Source organism: Lepisma saccharinum, chromosome 3 (genome assembly GCF_977018435.1).
Source record: "Lepisma saccharinum chromosome 3, izLepSacc3.1, whole genome shotgun sequence".
NCBI classification, from domain to species: domain Eukaryota; kingdom Metazoa; phylum Arthropoda; class Insecta; order Zygentoma; family Lepismatidae; genus Lepisma; species Lepisma saccharinum.
The window spans coordinates 9,850,221-9,866,481 of NC_139231.1; the positions used below are offsets into that span (position 1 = coordinate 9,850,221).

The window sequence follows — 16,261 nt, forward strand, 5'->3', positions numbered from 1 at the left end:
AGTACCCCTCCCTCCTGTTGGCACCATTACTGAAAATCTGCTCCAAACACACAGCTTAACCGTAATTTTTCTGTGGACAGACATAAATAAGCATTGTGTGATATTTCATAATATCCTCAAATCATATTCAGTGATTTCTGAAGAAGAGCATAAGATAAAACAATATGAATGTTGTTTCTTTGCATAAAAAAGTAAATAACATTTAATACTATTTATCTCCCTCATTACTGTTCCATCACTGATAAAATACATATCTGCAGCAATCCATTGTTTCAGTAACATGCTTCTAAAGATTGATTGATTTATTAGCATCCATTCAACTTTTACAAAGTTTGGAATTCTCACATTGTACATGTACAAACAGAATACATCTATAAAACTACAGGCATAATACATAATATAAATTATTTTTTCTTTGGGTATTTGTTTTTAACAACTAATTTGGGAATAACAATATTTTGACAGTTTTCCAAAGCCATCTTCTTTCCTTTCGCACACACAAAGCACACAGAGAAAGCAAAATAATTCATTACCATGACTCCTACAAATGTGCCGCTGGTAAAAAAAGAAAAGGATGGTTTGGCATCTGATTGGCATGGAATTGTTGAACTGTTGGTCACCAGATAGTTATTCAAATGGCATATCCTGATGAGCGAATCTTGTGTTTCTAGAATCTAACATCCATTGTGTTCTTGTAAATGTCACTTTTTCAGCTCGTCATAAATAGGGTGACCATAATATTTTGAACCAAAAACAGGACATGCCAAGGAGATTAGATAACCTTTACTTCCTGAAAAATCGGTTAAGCCTAATTATAAAATTATTGTTATTATTAACATATTATTATTATTTATTAAAGGATGGATCACATAAATGATACATCATAAACAAAAAATGTAATAGGATCTCCTGTTGTCAAAGGATATTAATTATTATAATCTCTGTATGACTTACATAGTGTTTCTGGTTCCTTCTGATTAACCTTTGATGTTAGTCCTACGCTGAAGTTAGGTAATACGAGAAGTATTTAGCAGAAGAAACAATCTTGAAAAACAGCTTTATTCTTCATCAACTGCGTTCATAAATCTCCCAGAAAACCTTACCAAACATATCAGACACACAACTCTAGATATTTTTCTTTTGAGTTTTTGTCAAGCCGCAGGAAATTTAAATTCGTGTTGCAATTCCGTAAATAAACTTCATGCTTATTCACTGCTCTGCAAATAACGGAACACATACAAAACAATACAACATGCCTCTCAAATTTAGACTTGTTTTTCAAGATAGACTTTCATAAAACAGGACAAATAGTGGCTTTCTAATCAAATGAATGGGACGATGGGGACACACACCTCTGAAACAGGACTGTCCCGGTCAAAACAGGACGTATGGTCACCCTAGTCATAAACAAGCCATTGCCTTCTACACCCTACTGAAAACCCAAGGTGCAAAACAGGCAGGAGTAACAGAAAATATGAAATAGGCATTTTAGGCATATTATGCAAAATAGGTACTAATCCTCAAAATAGACATTTATAGACACTATAAAAATATGTTATTAGGCTCCAAACATCATGAAACAAATTTCAGACATTAAAGCATATGTTTTGCTGCATGGAAATAAAATAGGCAAAAATCTTCCCTCTAATGATACTGTATCTTGAGGATTGTGCAAGCATAACTAATCAGGTATGTTATGGCTCGCTTTTGCTCTCAACTCTGGTGTGAGTAGGCTGAGGTTCGATCCCTGGTGGGAGCTCCAGAAATTTTGGGGTTGACCCAGCATCATGGGTGCTATTGGGCAGCTACTTAAAAAAAAGAAGTAACAAAGTCTAATCTTGAAAGGCCAGAAAATAGTGGTGATGCACTGAGCAAGTGTCATCCAGTGAAGAGCTACTTGGCATACCCTGGCCCATAATGGCCATTTTCTTTGTGTGTGTGTGTGTGATTTTAAAATGGTTCGAGTTATTTCCATAGCCAGGTAAGGGCTTACTGTGCCTGTTTCCCCCCATCCCTCCTTCCATCAGAATTTTACCGAATAATGCTGCTCCACAATTCGATTTGTACAGGAACAGTTGATACAAATTCAATTTAGATTATGGGTTGTTAATTGGTTATTGCATGTTTTCAGTAGTGGAAGAGAATGTATGTGAAACCAGGGACCATATTCTTTTCACAATTGCAGTAACTGCAAAAAAACATTAATAGTTGCCTAAAATTGTTTGGATGAAATGACATTTTCAACACATTTCTCATGCATACTGACTTGTGAAGTAATGCAAATTTAATATTTTATGCTATTTTTAGTGTTTTACTTTTGTACATATTCAGTCCCACTGAAAAATCATAAATTTTCTATGTGGGATGAATGTGTTAGATGACATTCTAGTAAAAATAGTATTTTATGAGCCTCCCCCATGGCGCAGTGGAAGCGTATTTGCCTTGTAATCAAGGGGTCCTGGGTTCGATACCCGGTGGAGGCACAAGTGGTTCGGATCCCACTTTAAACTGTAGGTCCAGTACCGATTAGCCTTACTGTGCATAAAGTGGACTTAAAACAACAACTCAAACCTGCAGTATTTTATGACTGTCCCCTCCAAAAAAGACATCTGGATATACCCCTTGTTAGGGAAGAATTGCAATGAATGATTAAACTATTATATATATTGTATTCATAATCTGGAATTAGATGGTTAGAATGAATATTTTGGTTTTGTTTCGAACTGTGCTTTATAATATAAATGCATCCACTGTGTTTGTAGTTCTATGTTCTATTTGAAGCTAATTTTAAGGAAACAGTTTAATGCAGTTGCTATACACGTAAGCACTACCACTTGACTTTTGTAATTTTCAGAATCCAGTTGCTAGTGCATTCTCCATTCTGTGGTTGATATTTCAACCCATTTTATTTGGAGCTATTGGCGCAGATGTGCTTTTGTCATCAATTAAGCCTGATTTTGTTGGTCGGGGAATAGCTGTATTATTTATTGGACTTGCAGTAAGTATATGTTACTACATATAGAAATACACATACAGAAATTACTTTCATTGCATTTTCATTCCTGTATTCAGGCTGTCTGAAGGATTTAGATACCGTAAAATTTGAAATTATTTAAATTGAGTTTTACCTTAACCTGATCCTTAAGACACCCCGAGTGTTTGAATACTGAGAAACAAGAGGGACATGGGCAGAATTGAAGATGTAACATATTATTATGATTGGTAGTAGTATTTTAGTATCATCATCAATCAAAAATTGTAATGGTAATGCTTTTATGTTTTTAAAAGTAACTGTCACTATATTACTTTAATTAAAACTAACTATTTCTCTGGCATCCATAAACCTGAAGGTTTATTACCACAGCAATTGCCTTTCATCTGTCCTTATCCTGGGCAAGATCAGTCCAATCTTGACAATCCTTCAGGTTTATTTTAATATTGTCATTTTGTCTTTGTTTTGACCTTTCTACAAGTCTCTTACCATCAGGGTTCCCAACATGGGCCCTTTAAGCTCTCCCATACATGCGCATGGAAGTTTTGTTGATTTAAGTGTGCTGGTAACATCAGAGGATGAAAATAACAAACAACAGGATGTAACCTTTTCCACTCATCTTTTCTTAAGTCTATTTTCAAAACTCTTGAAGCTTAATTTTTAGTGTTCTGTGCTGTTGAACTTCTGTTGCTTTCATACTGTCCCAATCTGTATGATTTCTCCCATGATGATGACTGAGAGAGCGTTAAAAACTTGGAGATGAGTTTGTAATTTGTTTCTTGCTGTATCTTTTAGTTTTCTAACTACAAGTTTAATCAGATTTTACTTTACGTTCCTCTTTTAGTGAAGGGACCACATTTCAAATCTGAACAAAACTACAGGTATAATTACTGTTTTGTATGTTTTAATCTTTAGATTCATTGAAATCAGACAAGAGGATACAATTTTATGAATAGAAAAGTAACATGCATTACCAGAATTAAGTCTGCATTTGAATCCCTCTTTAATATTGTTTTTATTTGTAAATGTTTCTGCTAAGTATCGCTACATTGCTTTAATTCAGTACCTTGATAACTGGTGATTTTATTCACTAGAACAAAAATATGGAAATGATTGGAGTGCTCTTGCTCAGGATAGGGACAGATGGAAGGCTTGTGTTGCTGCAGTCATAAACCTTTGGATATCTTAAGAATGAAGAATGTTGTTTGTACTTTTATCAGAAACTGCTAGCTTTGTGACTGACAATTTAGTGAAAACATGTACACTCTCTTGTGTGTTTTGGGTGTAGTGTATTTACATTTATAGTTGTTGAAAATATCTTATACTTGTATTTCTGTATTGTATGATGCTACTAATATACTACTGTTAGCGTAAATAAAAAAGGGATACAGTATTTCACACCGTGTGTCATCAACATGATACAAAGAATCAAGAAAAAATCACAACACATACCTTTGTTTTGTTCGTAGGCTTAATTTTCAGATCGACCTCAATTCTCCTTCAGGGATAGGAGATTAAATACAAGGCGTGAAAAGATAAAAGGACCGCATGAGTGCATTGGTGAAATGGCCAGCCATTTCCTGCAGGTACAAATAGAGCTCTGAAAATTTACGAAATACCAACAAAAAAAAGATATATATTTTGACTTTGTCATGGTTGATGTTTGCATAAAATAATAGTAATGTGTTAGTTTTAGAAGGAAAATTAAGTAGCTTGTAATGCACTATAGTCCAGGCGCATTTGTAATCCCATGGGTTTTTGAATGAAGGGTTATATGACTACCGGTGGTGCGTTACTAATGTGGTACACAATCATGTACTACCAGGTGTTTTGCCCACAATTGTAGCATGCGGCCTGTGTGACGTCATAAATCCAAGATGGCTGCCGCTTCATACACTAACGAAGAAAATCGATCATGACTCCTTTAAGAGTGTTTTTTGACAAATTTTATAGACATTTTTTGTTCGGAATTGAAAAAGAAATAAATTGATTCTTACAGTTTTTTTTATAACTCGCAATGTTATGCAGATATATCCAGTGAAACTATTTTGTACACTTTTCTGCATGGATTCTAAGCATTATTTACCCGGTGGAGGCACAAGTGGTTCGTATCCCACTTTAAACTGTAGGTCCAGTCCCGATTAGCCTTACTGTGCACAAAGTGGACTTAAAACACCAAATCAACCAATCTAAGCATTATTTACACTTGACATTTTGGCATATAAAGGGAAAAAATGCTGTCTGTGATATTTTGCTGGTGCCTACTATTGTGCCGAATGGCCTGTGTGACGTCATACATCCAAGATGGCTGCCTCTGCAGACATTAACAAACAAAAATGACCATATCTCCTTAACACCTTTAGGAGTCATTTTGACCATTTGCAAGTTTGTTGGGTTTTTGCATGAAGGGAAGGATGCTTTCATTTGGAGGCATAGAAATATTGACATATGCCCCTGGACTACTACTTTTTTAGTAATTTGCCTATTTCTGAATACGTGTAGATGATTGGTTTAAAAAATAATTGCCAACTAGTGTAGATTAGTACCAGGTAGTCATATTAAAGTTCCTGTTTGCAGCAACAGATTGCGGAAAAACTTGGTATAGAGGTTTTAGAGACTATGGGGAAGCGAGTGCTGGTAAAAAAGGTAGTTCAGATTTTCACCACAAGGTGCAAATGTGGTGCTGAAAACTGGTACACAGTGAACAAGATCCCTGGAAATGTTTCATGCGACCATTGATCATGCTGTCTTACGATTCCAAAGGGTCATTCACATTGACAGAGTGCATATTGAACACTGCTGTTCTGACATATTCTAAAAATGAAATTTAACTTTCGGTGGTCTGACTTCTGGTGGTTGGTATATCAGCACCGCATTTCCATCTGGTTGTGAAAATTTGAACTAACAATTTTCATCATCATTCTCTTTCCTAGGTTCTCCGTAGCCTCTATACCAAGTTTAACTGCAATCCGTTGCTCCAAAGGGCTCTGAGTAGGGGAACTTTTATTATGACCACTTGGTACAGTCACGGACATTTCTGGGTTGTAATGATTGTACTGAAAATTGATATTAATGTTACAGCCCATAATTGTCCGTGACTCTACATGAATGAAATATATATGTGAATGCATATAAATCATAGTTACTTACTGTAATCCTCTTATTGTTTTTATAGGTGAGAGTGGTGGTGTGTTGTGTTGTAACTCTTGGTGCTGGTCTCACTGTTAAAGAAAGGTTGTTCATTACTATTTCATGGTTCCCAAAGGCAACGGTTCAGGTAGGTTGCACAATTTTGTTCCTTACCTGCTACTTTTTAAGGTGATGTATATATTGTTGAGTTTGTTATTAAGCAGGGGCAATTCCTCCATGTAGCAAGTAAGGAACTTCCTACAGTTCATTTGTTCTTTTTTCCAGTTCTCTGCTTTTTTAGGGGTTTAATGCATGTCATAAAATTATGAGCGCAATGTATGTACAATTGACTAGGTCAGAGTTGTCAAGAGTTGACTGCTCGCGCTCGCTCCAGCAGCAGCCCAAAGACGGTGGTCACGGGCTTTTCTGCCGCTCGCTGAGGAACATCAGCCGTCATCCTTCAGACAGATGGGTGAGGAGTGGAAGGGGCAGTGAAGGGGGAGGGGAGCTTGCGAAGATCGGCAAGGGCCAGGGAACCAGCAAGTATCTCCTCATCAGTGATGCCAACCTCAGCAAAATGGTACTAAACCAAGCACACTTTCATCTTTGTTTGCACTTAGCACCCTGCTTTTGGCAGAATGATAAAATCTAGCATAACCTGCAAACGCCAGTCCCTGAGATAGGGAAATCGAATTTAAAGGAATATGTTTGGAAGAAATAAAAATAGAATTATGTCCAAATCTAATTTCCACTCACCAGTGGACATGTTTCAAACGAAAGGGAGTATCCAACCCAGCTGCAAGCTTTTTTACAACCATGTCACGATCCATCCTCTATCTTTTCTTCATTCTGCCCAATTTAGCATGTCAGAAGATTTGATGGTAGGGAATCGGTAGAAAGTTTGGGGTAAACAATTTTCTCATACCTTTTTAAGTTCTATGTTGAACCCATTTCGTTTGTTGTGCCATTGCAAACAATTTTGTGGGAAAATTTACACTATTACATAACTGTTAATAATAAGTAACGCAAGTTCAAAACTCTAGAAAAGTAGATGCAGAATTACAGTTATCCGAAGAAAAAAATTAATTACAAATAAATCCTAGCACAATTTAGAAGCATATTTAGCATAATTTCAGAGTTTAAGCAGCACTTTTTATTATCGTCAATCCACAGGATGACAAGGAGGGGGAAGAAAATCAAAATTCTTGCAAAATCTGAAATATCGTCAATGTTATTTTCGTCAGTTTTTATGTTCAAAGTGAGGAGCAAGGGCCCCATGTGAATGTAATTGAATGCATTTTTCAAATCTTCCTTAGTTTATCATAACTTCTTCCTACACTCCGAAAAAGCCATAAGTCGCTACTGTTATTAAGTTCACTTTATTCACAGAAAGGCTTATCGGGACTGGACAGTTTAAAGGGAGATCTGAACCACTATGTGCCTCCACTGAATATTGAACCCGAGACTCCTTTATTACCAGTGGCATATGCTGGTTCTAATGAGTGGGTAATCTCCGACCTTTGATTCATACTCACACCCACAAAAACTGGCCTCTGTGGCACAGTGGTTAGCACAGTGCATTTCGATGCCAGGGGTCCCGGGTTTGAATCCCAGCAAGGGTGTTTGTTTGTGTCCATTCATCAATTTCATCACTCATCACCATTGCGTGATGAGCCAAAAGTGAAGTAAAATAAACCAAATAAATCAATCAATGAACACACTCATAAAGTCCCCCTGCAAATTTACCTCAGCATCCATATCCAATTTATGAATATTGTGTGAAATTTTTATCTTATTGTTGCAACCACTCTCAGTTAATTCTTGTGATTGCAGTTAATCTATGTGTAGAATTTCAAATAATGAAAGAAGCATAATGAAGCTATAAAAACGCAACCTGTAAAATGTCATATGAATGGCCTGTTCTAGTGAAATGAAAATACTCAATATTAATTTAAGTGTAAAATTCAACTTACTTGTGTATACCCGAAATTTGACTTTACATACAGAATTAAACTCAAGAGATAGTACTCGCTTTCGTGCATTAACGGTTTGTAATTTCTCTGGAAAATATGTTGTTCCAAATGGTTTCACATGCAAATCTTGCATTATATCCATTGTCCTTTTTAACTTTAGAAAACAGAGCACTAGCTCGACATCATCGAAACAAGTATAAATTTTGAAATCGCCAATGAGAAACACCACGAAGCACAGAAGCACCGACCACACGCATTCTTTTCCCAAAAAGTATTGAAACATCCATACTTTTTGTCAGTTCCTCGCATCAATCTTCTCTTGTGTCCCTGGCTCAGATTGAAATTCCCTATGGATGCTAAAAAAATTCCATTCCCCAGCTTGAAATTTCCAGCAATGTCAGAGGTCCTGTAAGTTTTAATCATTGTGTTTGTTTTTCATTCATCCATCGTTCATCTTCATCATCACTGTTAATCTAAAGAGGCGGAAGAGTAACGTAATTTATTTCTGCTACCTTTCCCTTCAAATTATTCCGTTCCATGAAAGAAGTACTCTCACTGCTTTTGAACGTTACTGTGAGGAAATAATCATACAGGGTTCAACTACCATTTTCCGAGGTTGGTATCTCTGCTTGCTCTGCAATGAGGATTGCATTCACCACGACAGTTGTTGTACCAATGTACGCCATTTGTTTCGAGATGGAGCATTGGTCAGCGGCTAACTGTGCATTTACTGTGAAAACTTATTTCAAAAATAGTGAAAGTGTCGTAGTTAGACCGAGGAAATTCAGCAACATTTTTGAGTAGGCCGTCACTGTCGTGTTCCTGATCGACACACAATAAAGAAATGGATTGATAAGTTTAGACAAACTGCTTGTGTAACCGACAGTAAACCCTGTCGAAGTGAATGAACTGTACAAACATTGAGAGGGTAAGACGATCTATTGACCAGAGTCCAAGACTGTCTGCAAAGAAGCATGCCACTTATCTGCAAATGTCAGTGCGATCGGACCTAAGCCTTCTTGATTCAATTATTGTGATAGTATCTGGACATGAATACAAATTATGTAGTTCAAACCTTCTCCACTCACCTGTCTCCTCATCCATTTTAGGTCTAAATCTTTTTCTAAGGATTTTATTTACAAATAATCTTAATTTATGTTCCTTCCTTAATGTAAGGGACCAAGTTTCACACTCATATAATACTACAGGTAAAATTACTGTTTTATATATTTTAACTTTAAGTTTCTTAGATATTAAACGAGAAGAGAAAGGTAACATTCAAAAGTTTATGAAGAGAAAAGTAACATGCATTTCCTGAATTAAGTCTGATTTTTATTTCCTCTTTAATATCATTTTCAGTTGTTAGTATTACTCCTAAGTACTTGAATTTGGAGTCTGATTCAAATGAGTTATCAATTATTAAATTTTAATTACTTAAGCTTTAAATTTTAATCAGTTTAATTTTATTCATCTTCAATATTTAAGCTTTTTCCTTTTGATAAATTCCTGTTCAAATAGCAGAAACCATGTCAGAAGCAAATGAAGGGGCAGGGGGGAATACGATGAATGTTCATTCGAGACGATTTGCCAGGAAATGAAAAACAAGTATTTCTATTCATAAATACGCCATTATATGCCAAAATAATTATTTTTAAGTATCTTTTTACTCCCACAGATGTAGTTAACCATAGAAAAATGTTGCTGGAGAATCAGAGAAAACCAAAGAAGAGTAATAAGCAAAATTATGCCGAAAAATGTGGTTTTAATTCTACATTGCAGGTGTGCACTAATGAACAAAGACAAAATGATAGTAACACTACAACATTAAAAAGAGTGATGTTTGTTATTTATCAAACTATCATCAAAATGAAAAAAGTTCGATCAGTCTTGGGGTAACTCTCAAACTATTCCTGATCATGAACTAAGTAGTCCACATAGAGATTCTCATCATTTTCTACCGTAGCGTTGGTGGTTAGAATGGTCTCGTAAAACTGTTGAGCCTCTGGGTTGGTGAGAAATCGCTTCAAATCCTGCAGATTCTTGCACTTGGGCAAAGGAATGGGCAGCGGTCCATCGTACAGGTTTCTCAAAATGGTTTTAGGTGAAGTAGAGGTCCCTTTGTTCTTTCCTCGCTTCGGTGGTCGCCACATGACATCAGCGCGCAAGTAAGTGCCAAGGTAGGTATTGCGGTAGAAAATTTTGGTAGGGTTTTCAGCTCGTATCTCCAAACAACGCACTGGCCTGGTAGGAAATGGACATTTTGGCAGGTAAATTGGCTTCAAGAACTCGGTCCACGTCTTGAAGAGCCAATTCTTGCAGTTTACCACAGCAAATGGAGTTGGTTTGTGTCTGCTGCTCCTTATTACATCTTTTCATTCGTCCGGCAACTCAACTTAGGACTGTTCATTTATGTAGCTCATGTTTTTATCGCACTCTAAGTAGTAGTGGCCCCTGATTGGAAAAAACATGTTGATGGCATCGAAACAACGTTTTTCTGTCACGAGATGGTGTAGGTATCGAATGACAGTATAGTTCTTGATCTGGCCGGCACAAGAATCACAAAAGATGACCAAGCGACGAACTTTCTCCTGCAAAAAGTTGTGCACAAAACTGTCGACCATAGACCACACAACATCTGACCCTTTATGAGCAACGGTCTCGTCGTACGTGAAGAAAACTGAATCACCAGAGGAAAGGATGTGAATATTGAAGCTGTAGAAGCTCAATTGACGTTTATAATATTAAATCGGTAAATTTTTCTGAAAATCCATGGTAACTGCAGCTATGGTGTCATCCTTTCTACTCTTCTTTTTGTATAACTTCTTGAGGGAATAAAACTTCTGAGCTTTCAGTAAATGAAGTTTGTGTTCTGTTTCCAGTCTTGAGAGTTCTGTTTCTCTTTTTGATTTTTCAGAGTCATTGATGCCAGCTTCAACCACAGCTTTTTGCGACTTGTACGAGTCACTTCCTCTGTTGAGATGGGAACGTGACGTCAATGCGAACAGATTATGACGTATTTCTAAACATATATACAAGTTCCAACCACAACTGTACCAATCTAATTAAAGTTGTCTGTGACATCTTGCACATAATTTGAAAGAACAAACATTTAAAAATCTTAATATCTCAACAAATATTAAGCAAACATTCAGGTTCGTCACAATTAGTACACAATAGAACTAATCACAACACTGCACGATTCAACAAACGCACAACGAACGACTGGAATAGCCTTCCCGTAGTGCTAACCAGTTTCAGTGAGGTACACATTATTTAACAGAAACACTCATCGTTCTTCCCCAGACGCTCGGACTTTCATCGTTTTTCCCGCTTGCCCTGTATGTTTGAATGCGTTTTTCAGGCACTTCTCACCGTTTTCCCAACCAAGGCCATTCACATTCTTATAGTACAGCTTCTGAGCTATCAGATGGTGCTGCAATCTCAAAATGGGCGAAAAATCGACATTCATCGTTTTTCCCGCTGGGTCTTCAAATGTAAAATGAAAATTAGCATGTAATTGGTTTGCCAATGCTGTTCAGATTTCTGTTTCTCGCACAGTTGCAGATGTTTTTTTCCTACTTTTCAGTACGTCATTTGTGAACCCAGAATTCTCATTTCTGAAAAATTTCCTTGTTTACGGATGACACAAAGACCATTTGCGTAGAATGGCACAGGAAGGTGCTAAGAGGGCAATGATTGCCAACCGAGGGTAGGACTCTGGGGTGGAGGGTATCACAGGTGGACTCTCTCCGTGGAGAGGAGGTTATCCTGGGCTCTGAATATGCTCGCCTGACAAACAGTGTTTCCTTTCCCCGATGCATGGGATTTAAAGGAAGCCAGAGTTGTCACCCATTAGGAGAGTCCCCAAGCTGGAAAACACTTCTTGTGGTTTATGTGCTTTAACGAGCAAACGGTTGGAACTGTTCGTGAGTTGGAAGCAGAGAAATGTATGAATCGAGGATTGGTTCGAAAGAATATCAGGAGGAAATAAAAAAAAATGACTTTTTATAAAAATTATGGCCGGGTCATTTCCGATTACCTAGATGGCGCAAAGTATACACCGCTGTTGATTACAATGAATTATTCAGGATGTTTGTAGAACTGAATCAGAAGAAATCCTGCAATAGCCTTTAAGGTATAAACTTCCTCTCACCGAAGAAGGAGCTCTCTACCTGGAATATAACGAAAAAATGCATTAGGGAACCTTATTTTTTTTACCTCCCCTCGCATATTTATTACTATTATACTGAACGCCACTCCAACTGGTGGTTGACCTTGATGGCTATTTCTGACACATCCTGTCTACCCAATCATTTTCAGGGATATGTGGTCCGATGGGTGTCAACAACCTCAGTTGCGAAGTAAAAGCTGAAGGGATCACATCACTCTCCCAAAGCAGTGTTGCCAAGCATACTTCTGTTTTTGCCAGTTGTGTTTATATGACTGTGTGTCCACCTGCATTCCGACCTGTGGGTGGTCCTTCCGGAAACTTCATCATGCAGAACCATGTGCAGTTGAACCTGCTGATTTCTGGTGCTTTCCGAGAACACTCTTTCTCGCTTTACAGTATGTTTGGCAACATGTGGTATACCCAACGTTCATTTATTTCATCCCACGAACAACATTCGGTATCTTGTGACTCAAAAAATGCCCGTTCTCAGTCGAATATACAACTGATTGCTGATTCGCTGTTTTCCAGCCGCCAGTTGCAGTTGAGTTCAGTATATTGGGATACAAGGTTTCCATTGAAATTGTACCATAGCAATGTACCACTTTTGCTGTAAAATATTTATAAGTTCACATGAGATAATTATTTAATCATAAAATCCATTCCTGCCCACAATGTTGTTGCAAGAATAATAAAAACTATGCAAGTTGCATAATATTCAGGGCATTTAGACTCTGCAAAAATGCCATACAGTATTTTGGTGGGCTCCACAAAGCACTCAGAATCTAGACAACTGATGGCCTGTATTGGTGGTTAAATTTCTACTGATACTTTCCAATGCTGATAGCATTGGTATCAGCCAATTGGCTGAGCCCTAATATTTTTGAATAAACGGAACTCATTTTTCCTTGTCATTTTTAGGCAGCACTTGGACCTGTTGCATTGGATCTGGTTGGACAGAAGAATTCCACTGAAGACCTTCGTGAATTGGCCATTTATGTGTTAACGATTGCGGTTGTGTCCATCCTAATAACTGCACCACTTGGTGCGATAGGAATTGCACTGTCTGGACCGAAATTGCTAAGCAAATTAGGTGATGGCAACACTTCCAAATCTGATGGAAAGGAAGAAAGTACAAATGTATGATATTGTACCTGGTATGTGAAGATCTGTACTTACAATGAAACTAACCACACATTTTCGTCCTGAAGGAATGAAGTGTTGTTAAAGTAAATGGTTAAAGATTCTTATATTTAGTTAAGAGGAGTTATTTTTGCTTCAATCATGTGACAGCGAAGACATTTACAGATGTTTGTAGGCATGTGACTCTTGATGCTGTAAAACAGTGGTTCCCAGACTTTTCAGGTCACCCTAGCTGTGTTTTGTCACTTTAGGTGAATGCTGGGATGGTACATTTAATAATACAGTGCCTTTTACGGTCGAGGTGTCCGTGGAGGGGCGGCTAGCATGCCGGCAAATTTGATGCAAGATGCACATAACTGTGGAACCGCTAGCTATGGACTGAAATAATCTGCAATTACATTGATAGTTACAATTAAAATGAGCACGTACCTTGTTACAAGAGGTTTTGAAAATGATGTCCTCCTGCATCCACACAATTACAGCATATTTATAGAAATTTTCACGAACATGTATCAGTTCCTCTTCCGAATTTGCTTCAATTTCTCTCCTGATATTTTCTTTCAATTCTTCTAATGTATGGCTTGAAGTTTAAAAGCGTGGTAGCTCACCACACAGAAGTCATGAAAATGTCTGTTTCTTGTGCAAGGCCCCAGAGGGATTTTTGATCGTAAAGTGCCAAGGTCTAGTTTCGCCTCATTAAGCACATGCCGTTTTACTCTTCCCTTCTTATCACCCGGTTTCCCTAAATTTGTTCACTGTCTCTGAAACCAGAACATCTGGGAATTCTGCTGCTAAACGTATTCCAACTTTCCTACATGAATTTGTAATGACGTGAGAGGCATGCATAAAAGTGTGTTGTTTCAAATTGTATGGGTAGTGTCTCATTATTGGAATGCAGAAAAGCACCAGTAATATGTAAACTAAAATAATAATAATAATAATCTAGAGCACTTGTTAACACCTTAACACTTCACAAACACGTGCAAACTAGACACCAGTTATCTGAATCCTGAAACACTGACGTGTACAGTGCTATGGTCAGTTTACAGTTTCCCAAATAGAAATTGGCATTATTCATTTGAAGTCACAAAAAGCAGAAAGCTTGTTATTTTTATTTTTAATAACCAAAATAAAGTCTGGCTAGTTAGTATTCAAACAGAATAAACAAAACAAATCAGCTTAAATTAAAAAGTGAAAAACAGGAACAGGTCATGTTTTCATATTCTACTATAAAATTCCAAAGAATAATCGATTCCACAGTTTTCAAAATTCCTAAAATTAGAATTTTTTTGTGAGAGGTCACACAACACAAATTTTGACTAAAAATCCCCCTTATAAATATTTTTCCCTGGGCGAGGTGTGTATTAACTGTGCATTTCAATGCACTAACTGTGTGACATAGGGTAAAAGATGGCTGGATATTCACTCATTTGTAGATTGAACAGAAAAGTCTCACCATTTTATACAATAATAATAGATTTAGAATAACCCAAGTAACCACCACCATTGGGCCAACGTAAGTTTTTACGTGGGAGAGGTTGGCTTTACGTTGGTTGGCAAATTGACATTGTTCTTACGTTGGGCCAATGGGGGTTGCCAACGTTTGCCCAACCATGAAAACTTGAGTCAAAATCAGTTTTAAAAACAACTTTTTAATGCTAATACAACTATAAGGAGAATGCTGAAAATTCTAGAGTGTAAAATAAGTGACATGTAATAGTGTTTCTTTTCGAATTTTTCAGTCACAGCACATACTGGAAATATAATATAGTTTTAATGAAAGTAGAAGCTATTTTTAACTTGCAGTCACTCACCAGTCCTTTGTCAGCTGCCATGGATGAAAGATGTGTTGGGAATTGCTTATTGTTTGTCTCTTTTGCTGTAGTAGAACAAGAACATTGTTACAGGCATTATTGTGAAGGTGGTTAAGCAATGCTATGTGCAGACTAAATTCCATGAAAGGTGGAAAATTAAGTAAACTCTAGAAGGTTTTTTGCTACCACTTGAAGGTATGGTGCCTTGAAAACAATGATACCATGTGACAGAAAATGCTGTGTATTTTGCTCATTTTCATAAATAACTTGAACTATTGTCATCTTTTGGCCTCACAATAAATTATGTATATATCAGAAAACAAACTTATCCATTCTTTAGTTTTCAGTCCGTTGTGCCAACGTGAAACCATATGTTGGCCCAACATTGGAACCACTGCCAAAATTACCGTTGGCCAACAGTGTGTTTTTGCGTTGGGCCAACCATTTTCAGTACGGTTGGGCCAACCATTATTGGTTACTTGCGAAGATTGGTTAATTTTAATACTTTTATTATAGTTATTGTTTAATAGTAATAACCGTAACTAACTAACTAACTCTCTAGCCTTCCTAAACCCGAAGGTTCATGGCTGCAGCAACACAGGCCTTCCATCTGTCCCTATCTTGAGCAAGATCTATATACTCTTTTCCATCCCTACCAATTTCCTTTAGGTCCATCTCAACGTTGTCCCTCCATCTTCGTCTTGGCCTTCCTACAGGTCTCTTACCATCAGGTTTCCCAACAAGAATCCTGTAAACTCCTCTTTCCTCTCCCATTCATGCCACATGGCCTGCCCACCTAAGTCTTCTTGATTTAATTATTCTAATAATATCTTTACATGAATACAAATTATGTAGTTCTAAATTATGTAACCTTCTCCACTCACCTGTCTCCTCATCCCTTTTAGGTCCAAATATTTTCCTAAGGATCTTATTTTCATATACTCTCAATTTATGTTCCTCTTTCAATGTAAGGGACCAAGTTTCACACCCATATAATACTACAGGCAAAATTACTGTTTTGTATATTTTAATATAATATAAT

General features: G+C 37.1%; 1 protein-coding gene across 1 annotated transcript in view; it reads left to right on the forward strand.

Annotated features, from left to right (window-relative positions):
* The window catches only part of LOC145984890 (sodium/hydrogen exchanger 9B2-like), a 96,907-nt gene extending 80,895 nt beyond the window's left edge, over positions 1 to 16,012 (forward strand). Inside the window, exons 10-12 of the mRNA XM_083118264.1 lie at positions 2,855 to 2,998; positions 6,168 to 6,269; positions 13,184 to 16,012. Coding sequence (XP_082974390.1) covers positions 2,855 to 2,998; positions 6,168 to 6,269; positions 13,184 to 13,408 — 471 coding nt within the window. The 3' untranslated portion in view covers positions 13,409 to 16,012. The remainder of the gene's footprint in view (positions 1 to 2,854; positions 2,999 to 6,167; positions 6,270 to 13,183) is intronic.
* Positions 16,013 to 16,261: the final 249 nt, after the last annotated feature.